At 37.6% G+C, this 15,711-nt stretch overlaps 1 protein-coding gene across 3 annotated transcripts; it reads right to left on the bottom strand.

Moving 5' to 3' along the window:
- Positions 1-1,137: 1,137 nt before the first annotated feature.
- On the bottom strand, positions 1,138-6,511 carry LOC113695877 (14 kDa zinc-binding protein). Of its 3 annotated transcripts, none has more exons than XM_027215057.2 (5): positions 6,330-6,511; positions 6,193-6,250; positions 5,440-5,529; positions 1,574-1,691; positions 1,138-1,482 (listed from the first exon to the last, which is right to left on the bottom strand). In XM_027215057.2, exons 1-5 carry the CDS (start codon positions 6,494-6,496, stop codon positions 1,415-1,417), a joined length of 501 nt encoding a protein of 166 aa, XP_027070858.1. In that variant the 5' UTR covers positions 6,497-6,511; the 3' UTR covers positions 1,138-1,414. The 3 variants fall into 3 exon arrangements, with proteins under 3 accessions (XP_027070858.1, XP_027070855.1, XP_027070859.1); XM_027215054.2 differs by having other exon boundaries at positions 5,431-5,529; XM_027215058.2 differs by lacking the exon at positions 5,440-5,529.
- Between the last annotated feature and the right edge of the window lie 9,200 nt (positions 6,512-15,711).

The raw sequence follows: 15,711 nt of genomic DNA on the forward strand, positions 1-15,711 counted from the left end.
GTGAGTTTAACCACATAGAACCATATGGTGAGAATTTTTTTGAAGAATGAAACGAATCTTCAGAATTGAATGCATGCTTTGGGAGAAACAATTTTGTGACTATGATGATGGAATTACTTGGGTTTAGAATTTGGAATTACACTATTTGTTAGACTAGTTTGTTAGTATAGTGAGTTTAATTGCAATATGAAAGAAAGCAATTGGCAAAATAATTTTTCTTTTATTTTTGTACAAAAAGGGTAGTTTAGGACTTTGGAGAAAAAATATAGCCTTTTGGGCCTTATTGTTATATAAATAGTAAAAGCAAGAGAGCTGAATTAATTTAATAAACTTGAGGGGAGGTCTCCACAATTGTTAAAAATCTCAAGGAAGGTTTCTGAAATTATCCCCCCAAAAATACACTTGTTCCGTAACAATGTATTCGGCCCACATGAGTTTTCTTGAGCTCAAATAAAATAAATCACTTCAACGCATCCAAGCCACAAAAGAACTATGCAGGCCCGTTAAAGCCCATTTCAATTCTCTATAAAAGAACATTCTATCTTTCTTTTTTTTTTTTGGCCTTCCATCTTATATTCATTCCATTTTCCATTCAATCAATTTGCTCTCCCTCTCTGGAAAGAGCACTTAAGCACTAACTTAATCTGATCTCTGTAAGATAAGATTGGTGCCATGCCTTTTTACAGGCTATTTCCATTCTAACTAATTGAGTCAATATTTAGAATCAACACCAATACTTCGCACCGTGCTAGAGTATCACATCATAAATAACTTGCATATCCAAGAACAAATGTTCTGGAATTTCAATTTCAAAGATATTCGGTAAGAAAAGATAGCAAGATAACGGATCCCTGGGGAGAGGGAAGGCAAAAGAAAATCCAATATTAAAAGGCTGCTCCTGTGTACGCTGGGTTTGCTTGGTCCAAGGATTTATCCCTAGTATTTGAACCAAGAGCTCAGAAGCTGTACCACCAAACCACATGGATGCTGACTAAATGCCTTTATTCAAGACTTCATGATAAGCTGGTAAGGTGGAGAGATGGGGTTTAGGGGCAGGGGAGGTAGCGGAACCTTACTCCAATATTATAAAGCTCTGCCATCAGCACAAGCCACAAAAGATTTCAAGCACAACGAATCTGCTGCAAAGTAATACCCTTCACATTCTGACGATGCCACACCAGGGTCAAATAAAAATACAGCGTTTAAGGTAACACAAAAGGGCACAATATTCAGACTATTATTGCAAGTACTGAGAGACAGAATAGATTAAAAAGCAGGTTCAACCCAATACATAGATCCATGCTACATCTTTGTTAACATAGCATAGCACAATATCTATTATAATTCTGTTAGATAAGGGGAGGCACATATAAGCACTACACCATCAAGGTATACTTTTGGCATGAACTAGTCTTTAGCCTGGTGGCCAGTTCATTTGGCGTCCACCAAGAAGGTGAATGTGAAGATGATAAACAGATTGACCTGCCAACAACCCAAAATTCATATCTTGAGTCAATATAAGCAAGACACCTAATTACACAAACTATAAAGGCAAAGGAAGCATAGTACTGACATCCACTGGGCCCGTCATTAATCACAAGTCTGAAGCCATCTTCCAGGCCTTCTTGTTTGGCAACAAGTTTTGCAGTATAAAGAAGGCGTCCAAGAATCTCAATATGCCTCTCCTCAGCCTGTGGCATAGGGTTAAAATAAAAAAAAGGATATGCCTTTCATGTGATTCACTTTGAAACAATAAATAATTCTAGCAAAAAATTCTGATGTGGCTAAAACAAACTAAATGCCTCTCAATAACATGTATTTGCTGCATGATGGATAACAAGTAAAAATTGTAGCATAAACAAAGGAATACTTTCAACACCAATGCATAACAAAATGATGGTGTTTGAAAAACACTGACACTATTAAGGCACTCATACATTATCCCATGTAAGCTTACCACATTGGTAAAATAGTCGTGTAGTGTTTGAAGTGCAAATTATGTCTAAAGGTGCAATATAATGCTCATTTCACAAGACTTTGCTAAGCAACTCAACCTATACTAAGTGAAAGTGTGTCAATATTCTGATGCAATTTCACCCTCATTTAAAGAAAAAGCAGCAATTGGAACTCTGAAATGCATAGCTTAATGCAAGCTAACCCATAGTAACAGAGCTACATGGCTTAAGATTGAATTGTAGCTCATCTTGCCTTGCCAAACTGGAAATAGTTCACATACAAGTAAAGGATGATTCATTCATATCAAAGGGGGCACTGCATCACCACGGCATTTTTCACATTTGAAAACTCATTTATAAGCTCCTACCCTCCTGTCTTGCTCAATGGAAATTTACCCAAATTATTACAGATTGTGAAGAACCATGAATTACGAAGTCTTAAAATGGCATTTTCTTCAAACAGTTCCAGTCTTGATTTTGGGAGTAGCCCCAAGAGAAATCACCAAAATAGTCATCCAGCCTCACATAACGAGATCACTTGTCACCTAAGAGCCTAGATCACAAGATGCGAGCCTAGTAACATGAACCTTATCCAATAGTCAGTAGCTCGCTTTAGAGAAAATACCTGCAATTGCCTGAAATTTGACCCTGAGCGTAAACATATTCTATCTTTAAAGGAGTTAGTTTGCTTCACCTTGCTTCCAAAAGAAATAAAAATGAAACAATTTTTAGCAAAGCTCACAATGACTGAAGATTCAAGTCTTCACATTCCATTGCGTAATTTCTGGAGAATGCTAAAGTGCTCAAAGCACATGAAATGCATCATGGTCCCGTAACCAGTTTTCTCGAGTGAATTACAAAACTAATACTTACTGGAAACTAGACTGCATAACTGCATACCCCAACAAAAGTTGAATAAAGTTTCCACACTTAGTTTGGCAGTGGCTGTAGACTGGTTTCTTTTGGCACTCTAATTTTAATTCCTGAATAAAATTTGGTCATTCTTAAAGCCATCAGAACTTGTTCAGTATCAAAGGTGCTGATAAAGCATCTTCTATGCAATGCACAGGCTTTCTCCACAACTCTGCAACTCTATGGTGAGGACATAGATATGGCTTTCAAAAGCTAGCTTTTTGACTCCTTTGATATGCTCTTCTATAATTCTAACTCCTTGCTCAAGTCGTAACTGTGATAACATGATCCAAATAGGTAGTCTCACACTAATTAAGATTCCATACATGATGACAGGAGAATTTATTCATAAACTTCTTGTGGCCTTATAACATTTTCAAAATCACATAGCCACATTCACCTTTCATCCAATTTCAAGCACCAACTACATAACAAAAAACACCAGTTACTTAAAGAAAAAAAGGCTAGGTTCCATTCACAGCATTGAACAAATATGAACGGCCATTCAGTATCTCGCATCCAGGTTTATATAGAACTTCAACAAGAAATGAAAGAGTATAAAAGCAACTCTAAGTACCAAATCAACCAAGGGTGAACAGGGGAAGGTTGCTAATGACAATGGCATCTCAGTTCTGTAACGAACAAATAAGTCACACAATGATTACTAGTTAACTGACTCAGTGCGAATAAGTTTTACTGTTAGAAAGACTTTCTTCTATTGCACACCACCTGAGTTTGATGTGTTTGGCCCAAAGATGAGAATTCACCTCTCCTGCTCCAAACAAGAGTAGTTTGAACAATTTCCTATCACCATCAGTATTTAAAGATAAATGCAGGAAGTCATAAAACTTTGCCCCAAAAATATTCAGCTAATGGTGCATCGCGCAATTCCCGCACCCCACACCCCTCCCAACAAAAAAAAAAAAAAACTTTCCCCCAACCCTTAAATTTAAAATATATATATATATAACTAAGATCTTTTTCAAGTCCATACTCTGTATTATGTAAGCTGAATTTACTTAAGCTTATGTTTATTAGATGACAAAATCATTGTCAAGAAGGGACATTCAAGATTTTTCTTAACAAGACAATGTTTCTACAAAAATAGGTTCAGAAAACTCTTCCAGTTTAACTTTGTCCTAATTCTTCTTTGAGATATCCATCCACTTGTAGTTTGCATCTCAGAAGGTCTTCACTTTTCTGACTCGTACCTTTGATATGATCTACTGTAGAACATTCCTCTTCCAACCATCCCCCACAAAAGAAAGAAAAAACAAAAAAGAAGAAAACTCGAAATCTGAACCCTTTCCCATGCAGATATCAACCAAATTAATGCAGAATTCTCTACCTCATACTTAATATGAACAGCAACATGGACAGCTTACATATTGTTCAAATTTTATTGTCAATGAGTGGTATTACTTGGTCTGGAAGATTAATTACCTCTGGCTTCTAGTAGAATACATTAAGTAGCCCAAAGGTAGCGATAATTATAACATTAGCATGTCATGTCAATGTCAAAGGATATAATAGACAACAGGTAGTATTGTTCATCCCTTAGAAACTTAACAAGTATTGAAGGAGTTGGTTCCCTTTGTTCAAATTATGTCCTACTTGGAAAATATGGCAAATGGCATCATTTCATGCATGTTTGAATGAGATAATGCAGCCAGGTCATAAAGACACCCAGTTTAGGACAGTTATCCTAATGCTTTATTTAAGTAAGAACTAAGTACTTGCTACCAAAAGAAAGGATCATTACAAACAAAACAGTACATGCCATAGTGCCAGCAGAGGTATCTATACGTCGAACACAAGTATACTATTTCAGGGCCATTAAAACTACCTGTGATTGCTTTGAAACTACCCAAACAACTTACGAGTTGAAAACACAAATGACTCAATGTATATTTGACTTGTCAATGCCAAGAAACAATTCAACCCAAAGGCAAGCATTACAACTCGCTTCACAATCTCATACACGTTATTTGATCATTAAAGTGCAAAAATTTACATGCACCTAAGGCAAATCTTTTTAATCACACACATCTTATTGGAAGGAATCATGTACATCACTGTGGCTGTATCCTTCAACATTAACAGCATAGCCATGAAAAAGGCACCAAGTTGCAAAAACTTGTGGCTGTGTAAGGCATGAGAAACAAATTTAATTGCACTACAGTCAGACAGTTAAGCTTGCATGGTAAACCCTAATTATATAATCTTAAACATGTGCGAGTGTGAGAATCACAGAAATCATCAAACTGCATAGACAAACTACCTCTTTAGCAACTACGGTTGTTCGAGGTATTAATCCAATAGAAATTCTACTTAAGCAAATCTCTTAGTTGCAGCCTACATGTAATGAGTCTCCCTTCTCCCTTTTCTTATATTACCCTTGCTTGCTTGACTCTTTTGTTATGTAAGCATAAAAAACTAAGAAAGGATAATAAGAAGGATAGTTTGCATTCCGTGTTCTGTTGGAGCTTCAAAATAGTCACGTATATCTGCAAAAGCTAAAGCACTGAAGTGATGCAGCCAATGCTATACTAATGTTATTAACTTCAGGAACCTTCGAAACTCCACTTAGGCCATCTTTCACTTTTGGAATAAGCAGAATGTGTATGGGTGCTTGAGGATTTATGTCTCTAAAAGCCAAAACCTGCCAAGAACCAGAAAAATACTAAACCACTATAATAATTTTCAGAACAACAAAGCAAGTACAGGTATACTACCAAAACAACGGACAGAATCCTCCAATTGCTGACAAACCCCCCAAACAACCATTTCAAATTTACAAAATGCTAATGCTAAAAACAAATAAAACGTAGTAATACACAACTCACTACTTCGGTTAACATAAAAATGACACCAAGAAACTATGAAAAAATTCCAGTCATAGCATGATTAACTTGTGGCTATACTGGTTTTAAACATATTAAAGAAAGAATTTAAGTTGGCAACCCAAAAATTTTAACTATAAAGCACACTGCACCCGAACTGAGATAATTTTAAGATCCTATTTATGTGCCTGCTCGAGTCAACTGACAAACATACAAATTTGGGAAAATTAGTGAAATGGCGGGATTGGATCACTAATTTTAACAAACAGTAAACAATTTCCGGATATTTTTACATAAATCAGCAGAATTCACATGTAGCTATTAAGGACTCCAAGGGCTGCAAAAATAATCCCATTTATAATCAAACTTTTCCCCTTTCTCTTGAGGGAACTGAAATTACAGGTGGGAGCAAACAATTTCTTGCAGAAATAACCGACGGAAACTAGCATTAAACCGTAATATATACCAAAATAATAAACTACCTTGTCATCTTCATAGACAACGTTAGCAGGAATTTCCTTGTTAATAATCTTGTCAAATCTGAACAAGAACAAACACCAGTCATACTTTTTCGGAAAACAACATAAATTGATATCGAAAAATGATAAAGAATACAGACATAGTTGGAGAATCGGCAGGAAGAGCGGCTGCAGCGAGAGCAGCTTCTTTCTCGGAAGCCATAGTAGGCTTCTGAGTAGACAAGTGGCTTTGAAGCACCAGAAGTCGGCTGCTGCTACTGATCTTGCTGCTGTTGTTGCTGGGGCTGGGATTCCTAGTTTGGTCCATGTGGGTTTTCTTTTTACTTTGACACCACCCTCTTCATTAAATTATTTTTTAAAAAATGGTTTAATTGCATTAGTATCTTGGAACTTTTGAAGAGTTTCACATTGGCCCTAATAACATTTTTTAGATGAACTAAAATCATCTCAAACCTACTTGGCTGCATGTTTTTCTTTTCACCTCTCCCTAAACTCTTAAATTATCTCTCTTTTTTTTTTAATCGGCAAACTCCATAAACAGGGGAGAGATGCCACCCCTTGTATTTTATTAAATATAAAATAAATTATTACAAAGACCTAAAGATAAATAAAAAAATAAAGATAAAATAAATAAGAAGTACTTACTCCCTTGCAACTTGAATGCATATAAAATAAAAAGACCTAGAATCCAAACTAATGAGCACCCTAACAACCTAAGGGAGATCCCGAAGATCAAACCAAACATTGTTCGGTCCCATAGTAGTAGAGGCTATAGAATCTGCTGCAACATTAGCTTCATGATAGGCACGACGAAATCCAACTAAAAGAGAAGAAAGCAGAAACCAAATTTGCCTAAGAATATTGCAAAAAGGCCACTTAGCAAGCTTAGTTGATTGAATCAATTAAGCAAGCAGAGCCAAATCAACCTCCACAAATAATAGCTTTAACACCTTTTGTCAACATAAAAGCAATCCATGAAGAAGTGAAAAGACCCTCCGCTAAAAGCACATCTGTCTCCCTAAATTCCTTATAGTGAGTAAAATAAATTCCTCTCTACATTTAGAACTAAGCTACCACCAATTACACTGGCATCCGTGCTGAACTTATAAAAATCCTTGGAAGGATGCTCCCAAACTATAGAAATATGGTGTACCTTTCGCACCATTGCAACAGCCAATCCTACCCATTTGCAATCCAAATCACCAAAAAAATGAGATTTAGAAAAAACCTTAGCCACTCCCAGTCGATCCAAAAAATCTTCAACGGGAACAATGACTGACCGAGCATCAAAAACATCACCTTGGAACCGAGCTTCATTGCGGCCCTTCCAAAGAAACCAATATATAATCGATGGCAGAATGGTTCTTATATGATCACGCGTGCCCCTAAAAACAAACAAATACCAAGAGCAAAGCGTAGTTGAAACATTTGACTGCCTAATATCCAAAAATCCAAACTTGCATGTATATCTTCCCCAAACCTGTGTTTTCAGACTCGGACCGGATCGGCCGGTCGAACCGGGAACCGGCCAGCATCCGGTCCGAGTTAGTTAAGAAACTCGGGTATTAAAAATTCGGTCAAATCCGATTGACCGGTGAACCGGATAATTTGATCAACCCGGTCTTTTTTTTTTTTTTTACCTTTTTCGGCCTTTTTCAGTCAAAAGTTTGACTGACCGACCAAAAAAATCAGACAAAATTAACAAAACTCTTGGGTCAGCTCCTCTGCTTCTCTTTCCGTCGTTTTCTTTCTTTCTTCTTCAGCTCCAATAACTCTAAATCTAAAAGCCTCCACCGTTGTCACTTGAGATTCACCATGTAATGGACATGTTTGTCTGTTAACTGGAAAGCGCCTATGAAGGGCTTGAGTTTCGACACAGATTCTTGAAGACCTGAAATTTATGTATTTTACTTCAGTCGCTACTCAGGGGCAGATTCTTGCGGAATGAAAGGCTTGTTGAGGAAGAGAGACCACCTTCAGTGGCAGCTAGTGAATTAGTTCAGTTGAGGCAAAGACACACAGTTTCTGGTTTGAGGTGGGTAGTCCTTGTTCATCGGCTGCCCGACCCAGATTCCAATTTTTTTCTTTTTCACTTTTCATAAATCTATTTCCTTTTTTTTGGTGTAACACTTTGTTGTTAACCTTTTTATCCTCTGCATGTATTACTTCGTTACTTGATTGTGGTTATTTTGTGAAAATTGTTGAGCTTAATTTAATGCTTATTTGACAACTAAATTCAATGTTTGATTATTTACCCAGTATTCTGGCCATTCATGATATTTAGCTAAAACCTTTGTTTGAAGTAGCTTCTTTGATTAGTATTGTTTTTTGGGGTATACTGGTGAATATAAATAATTGTTTCTTTTTGATGTCTGGTGTATATGTAGTTACTCAGTCAATGGTTTTGTATTCCTATTAAATCAAAACTTTTCAGACACCTTAATAAACTTCTTGCTGCTATCAGGTATCGCTATTTATGGGGCCACTTACATGAATTTTTCTGAATTGCAGAACAATCATTTATATGGGACATTTTGTGTTGTCCTGCTCGTTGCCATATTTCTCCTCCTCCCTCCCTCGCCGGGTCAATTTTTTTTGAAAACTTGACATTCCATTGTGTTTAAACTCTGTTGGGGAAGATTTTATATAACTTATCATTTTAATTAGAAAATTGAATCGAAGTTGAATTGTGACAATGTTGAAGACCATGTACTGTTGTAACAGCCCCACTTTCCCCTAAGGCGAACCAAAGGGGTGAGCGGACTGCCTGCCCAGCTCTCGCCAGGACTCACGATGCAGACTAGAACTATCTATAGCGATCCGGAACTTACGAACGAGCGTAAACGAGTCAAAATGGTAAAATAACCCAAAATTTAAAAAAACATAAAATCCGAAGTCGGCCATGAATAGTGACCGACCCGTCAGAACCCAACCGAAATAGCCAACAAACATTCACATCTGAACTTTAGCGTTTACAAATCAAAATGACATACAAAAGTTTTCAAAAGTTAATATATACACACGGTTTGCCAAATCAAAAGAGAAAACGTCCCAAAAGTACACTTAGGGTTTTAATACATGAGCTATACAAAAGATATGTTCAACTAGCTCAATTTGGCAGCCATTTGTCAAATCCAGACCAAAAGGGTTTATTTTCCTGTAAGGAAAACAAAAGGAACGGAAAGGGGTGAGCTTGCGCTCAATGAGGTACCAAACAGATAGCATTAAAATCATGGCATTTCACATTTAACAAATCAGATACACATGTCAGATGTAAAGCAAATGAACCAATGATTCAAATCAGAAGGATACGGGTGGCTCTCAGGAGCCAAATTTCCAGCGCAATACTTGATCCAAACCGGTTGACTCTCCGTCAATGTATATAGAACCAATGCGTCCGTAGACCCCTCTTATCACCGAATTCCGTCCACCAAACACCCCTTTACCGGGCCCGCTCACCTCAAACGAACAAAATGGTAATACTCGAGTATACCCGGAATCAAGGGTCTCAATACCCAAAATCCCCGAACAGACTACCGTGGTTCGTTATCTAATCGTCCAGGCCCTTGCCGGCCCGACTCGAATAACTTAGCCACAGGATTGAGCTCATAGGTCATAGAAATCCGAACAGATGCAGACACAGATAACAGATTCAAATTTTGCATAGTAAATTGGCATATGAACAGACTAGAGAACGAGTGTGATAAAGTACACCCTCGTCTCGAACAAATAAACAGATTGCAGAGCAGAAATCAAGTTAAATAGCAATGGAGGGGAGTGGTACACTCACCGGCTCAACTTCAAAAGTTTTTACTTCAGATTGGCCTTAATCGCCAAGAAACCCTAAAATAATCAAAATAAACCAATTGAAGGTTTCATATCCAAAATCGAGTAAACGGAATGCACAAGTGAGGATCGACTACACGTCGTACGCCTTGCCCAAAAATACTAATGCAAGGGTGCAAAAACATGATTTTCTTGGAAACAAAAGATAACATGAAGACCTAGGGTCAACAACCCAAAAGCCCTTCATTTCCATCAAAAGGCAAATCCAACTTATAGAACCAAACGGCCTAGAAAATCGGACAGCATTTCCCCTAAATTTCTTACTTTTCCAGCCATTTAGGCTTCATGATTTCCTCAAATCAGTCCCAAAACCTCACACAAAAGTCATCTCATTTCCCAAAAGCCGTTCACTAGGCTCAAAGCAATACAAGTACAAAAGTTAGCTAGGAAATGACCGGAATAAGAGTAAGCCTTAAAACATGCAAACAAGTACAATGAGACTCGATAACGAATCATAAAGCCATGCCAATCACAACCCCAATAGGGTTTCATATACATATATAAGCATAATAGCAAACCAGAAAATCAGAAAATATAACTCATTTGATCAATCAACAAAAACAAGTTTGGCCTCCGTATGCGGTAATGGCACAAAATGCGCTACGCTTATCGGATGAGGGCGTAAGACCCACCATCTCGAAGCTAAAAGATAGGGCTACAACAATGTAGAAGGCCTCTCAGTCCAAATCCTAGCACAACTAGGTCAAATGTGCCAAATACTAAACCAGAATTACCAAAACAGGTTTGCAAAACACACAAAACTGTAATGAACACAACTCAGTCTATACAAGTCCAAATGCCGAAATTCCAAAGGCATAAGCTAGCTAAGACATCCAGATACATTTCATCAGAAGACACCAACTTCAAAATCCAAACCAATGCCAGTCAAAATAGACAATTACTATCGCAGTTCGCACATTCTGTTCACCCAGAACAGCAACAGTAAAAACGGCATAACTCACTCTACACTACTCCAAATGCCCTGAAATTTTTCAGGAACTTCAAACTCATCAATACCTACAACTTTCATGTTTTGAGAAAAGTCCAATTCGGCCTCTATATATGACCTAAAATTTCGGACAGAATGTTCAACCAAGAACCCTAATTTTCCAGAAATTCTTCCAAATTCAAAATTGATTGCAATTTCCTATCATATGCACCTACTAGAGCTAAAGCCCCTTATTACCAACCATCAAAAACAACCACACCATCAAGATCATATGAAACCAGAAAATTCATCGTAAAATTGAAAACTTCACCAAAACACTTCAAATCAAGAAACAAGTCACATAATCCATCACTTTAGGTCCCATTAAGCACCATATAAGCATCAATAAGTGTAGTAGAATGTTTAATCATCACTTACCTAAGAAATAAGAGAAGAGGAGTTGTAGACCACCCTAGCTCTTCAAGAAAACTTCACCAAACAACCTCTATCACCAACTAGAAAGATTTTTATGGAGTAGAAATGGATGTAAGCAAATGTTTTTGGGTGATTTGCACCAAGTAGTAGCTAGAACTTGAAGAGTTTCTTCTTCCTTCCTTGCACAAGAGGTTCGGCCAACAAGAGGTAAGAAATGGTAATTTTTTGTGCATTTTTGAGATATTTAACCAATTTTTGGTCAAAAGTCAAAATAGTGAATAGTAACTCTTAAGTCAAAACCAATGTAGTGGTGACACTTGTCACCTACATTAATGCAATCTTATCTTTCTTTTTCCTCTCACATCAATCAATCTCACTCTCTACTTATCTCTTAACACCCGATAAATTTTACACAGTATCAGAAACTTAACCTTATTGGCCGAATTTTTCCGAACTTTTCGCACTAGTGGGTCCCATGTCCGATATACGTTCTTAATTTCTCAAAATCTATCCGATACTAGAAAAATCATTTAAAAGCTATAATTACTCATAAAATTCACCAGAAAAATTTCCTAAGCCAGAAAATACAGAAAACATGCCATTAAAGGGGATAAACCCTAGGAAAATTATTAAGAGGAATTTACGGGTTCTCACACTCTACTGTATTATCTTTTGGAGCTATAAAATTGTTATTTAGGCTTTTGAATCTGTTATTATAGGTGCTTTTATCTGCCATTTTTGTGTAGCATTGTCCTTTGTTTGTTTTTATTTGTTAGTAGGTGATCAGTGGTCTTGGCATATAATGCTACTTGTTTACTAAGAAACCTCTTCTTCTAGAGTAGTGATTGGTTCATGATTTATGTGATGAATATATACTTGATCATTCTTCGTTGTACTTTGGCCCTCATTTCATTATGTTAGTAGGTGATCAATTCAGTGTACCTTATTTGGATTGCTATTTGTTAAGGATTAAACATGTATGGGATTTCTATTTTATAAATTTTGCGAGTTTGGATGAATTTGGTGAATTGTTTGATGAATTGGATATAAATTTAGATGATTGGGATCTTTGGTTATATTTTGTAAATTTGATTCGCAGGTATATATATATATATATATATATATATATATATATATATATATGACGTATATATGACGTTCTCCGGGTCGATCTTGTGACAGCCCCACCTTCGTCTAAGGCGAACCAAAGGGTTCGGCAGACCGCCTGCCCAGCTCTCACCGGGACTCAGTCGTTCACTTCAGTCCTCAATTAAAATCGAAATAAAACATAGGAATAAGTATAACGACAATCCAAAGCTTAACGCAAAACTTATGTACATTAGAGTACAAACATCGAATATACAAAGGTTCTCAATTCTTCATACATCCAACCCGTGCCAAGCACTAGGGCGAGAACCATTACAAAAGAAAACCAAGAAACTAGTCTAGGCTAGTCGATCCAAAACTCCCGTCCTGGCTCGCCTTCCCTGTTAAGGAAAACAAAACTAAAGGGATGAGCTAAAAGCTCAGTGAGGTTCCGAACACATAATCAAACAATCAATCCAATACATTAAACATAGAGTATCAATAATTCAAGAAACATTTACAATGGAAAGCGATAATAACACATTCATTAAAAGGATACGGGCTCACAGGGAGCCATGCTTTCGTTCGTTCATTCGTTCTCCTGACATTTCCCCTTATTCCTCCAATTGTTTGAAAATGCATTTTTGTAAGTAAAACCCTCGTTCGTTCGTTCGTTTCATTTCATTCACCCCCTCCTGGACGTTGGCCAGGCTCCACCAACCTACAAGGTAATACTCGAGTATACCAACGTTCACACCCAGGGTCACCATATCGCCCGACCGAGTCCGCTTCTAGCTCGAGTCGATCGGTAACGAAGGGCAGGGCCCAGTTCAGCCAAACGGCTTACATTCATGCGCAACTAGCATTTAATCATTTAATCATTGAAAATTTCACATTTGTTTAGGTCGAGTGCGATAAAGTACACACTCGCCTAGAAAACTCGTTTTAACAATCATTCAAATCACTTAACACATTATCAATCAACAATAACAACCCAATAAGTCAAGGAAATATAACAAACAAGGAACACTCACCTATTTAAGCAAAATAATGTCCAAGGTATCCTCCCGTATAACACTCTCAATCGCCAAGAAACCCTAATAATAGCCATGAGAAAATATTACAGTTAAACCCCTATAAAGTTTAAAGGTGTGACAGCCCCACCTCCCCCTAAGGCGAACCAAAGAGTTCGGCGGACTGCCTGCCCAACTCTCGCCAGGACTAACGGTTCAGTTCAGAGCAATCTAAGGTGTTCCGGAACTTACAAACGCGCGTAAACAAGTCAAAATGTCAAAATAAAAAAAATGAATCCGGAGTCGGCCATGAATAGTAACCGACACGACAAAACCCAACCAAACATCAAGCAAATATTTATATGTTGAAATTAAGCATATACAATCCAAAGTGGCATACAAAAGTTATTCAAAAGTGGATACATGTATGGTTTGCCAAATCATAAGAGAAACGGACCCAAAAGTACATTTAGGGTTTCAATCAAGGAGCTAAACAAAAGATATGTCCATCTAGCTCAATTCGTCAACCAACTATCAAATCCAGTCCAAAAGTATTTTTTTTCCTGTAAGGAACAGAAAGGGGTGAGCTTGCGCTCAATGAGGTACCAGACATATAGCAGTAAAATCATGGCATTTCACATTTAACAAATCAGGTACACATGCCAGATGTAAAGTAAAGGAACCAATGATTCAAATAGGAAGGATACAGGTGGCTCTCAGGAGCCAAATTTCCATTTGCGTCACCGAAACTTGATCGAAATAATAGTTGACACTCCGTCAACGTTACAGAAGTAACCAATACCGTAGACTCCACTTTCTTCGACTCCTTCCACCTCACATACCCCCACCGGGCCCGAAATCCAATCAGATCAGAAATGGTAATACTCGAGTATACCGGAATCAAGGGTCTCAATACCCAAAGATCCCAAAAAAGACTACCGTGGTTCGTTATCTAATCGACCAGGCCCTTGCCGGCCCGACTCGAGTAACTAGCCACAGGGGTTGAGCTCAGAGGTCCCAGAAAGGTCGTTGGATACAAGCTTCCAAACAACGTCAGAACAGATACAGATACAGATACCAGATACAGATAGCAGATTCAGATACGCACTCAAAATTGGCATATGAACAGACAAGAGAACGAGTGTGATAAAGTACACCTTCGTCTCAAACAGAATTAACAGATTGTTCAGTCATTCAGATCACAGATTGCATGTACAGAAACCGAGTTAAACAACAACAAGTGAGGGGAGCGGTACACTCACCGATTCAAGTACGAATACTTCAAAAAATTTCACTTCGGATTGGCTTTAATCTCCAAGAAACCCTAAAATAATCAAAGTAAAACAATTGAAGGTTTCACTTTCAAAAATCGAGTATACAAAATGCACATGTGAGGCTCGACTACCAGTCGTATGCCTCGCCAAATAATTACTAATGCAAGGGTGCAAAACATGATTTTTGGAAACGAAAAGGTAACATGAAGACCGAGGCACAAACAACCCAAAAGCCCTTCATTTCTACCAAAAGGTAATTCAAACTTAAATGAACCAAACGGCTTAGAAAATTGGACAGCATTTCCCCTAAATTTGCTTACTTTTCCAGCCGTCATGGCTTCATTATTTCCTCAAATCAGTCCCAACATCTCGGACAAAAATAATCTCATTTCCAAAAGCCGTTCACTAGGCTTAGCGTCATTCACGTACAAAATTTAGCTAGGGAAAAGACCGGAAAGGAAAGTGAAGCCCTAAAATATTCCAATAAGCACAATAAGGCTCGATTACAAGTCATAAACCAATGCCAAATACTACCGAAATAGGGTTCCATAAGCATACATAAGCATTAGAGGAAACCAGAAAAATCCGGAAATGGAGTTAAGTGTTAACCCAAAAAAAATAGTTTTTGACATCATTTTGCGGTTTTGTTACCAATGGCACTACGATTATTGGATGTAGGTGAAAGATACACTGTTTTGAAGCTAAGAGATAGGGCTACAATGTTGAAGAAGTCAACTCTGTCCAGTTTCGAGTTTAACTAGGTCAAAAATGCAAGATACTACACCAGAACCGGAAAAACAGATTCACAGAACGCATTCTGGTTCAAACATCATAAGTCCGTCTACCTAAGTCCAAATCTAGAAATTCCAAAGCCATCCGAAAGCTAAGATACAAGGACACATTTCATCAGAAGACCTCAACAATCAATTCCGAAGCATTC

Source organism: Coffea arabica, chromosome 6e (genome assembly GCF_036785885.1).
Source record: "Coffea arabica cultivar ET-39 chromosome 6e, Coffea Arabica ET-39 HiFi, whole genome shotgun sequence".
Classification (NCBI taxonomy): Eukaryota; Viridiplantae; Streptophyta; class Magnoliopsida; order Gentianales; family Rubiaceae; genus Coffea; species Coffea arabica.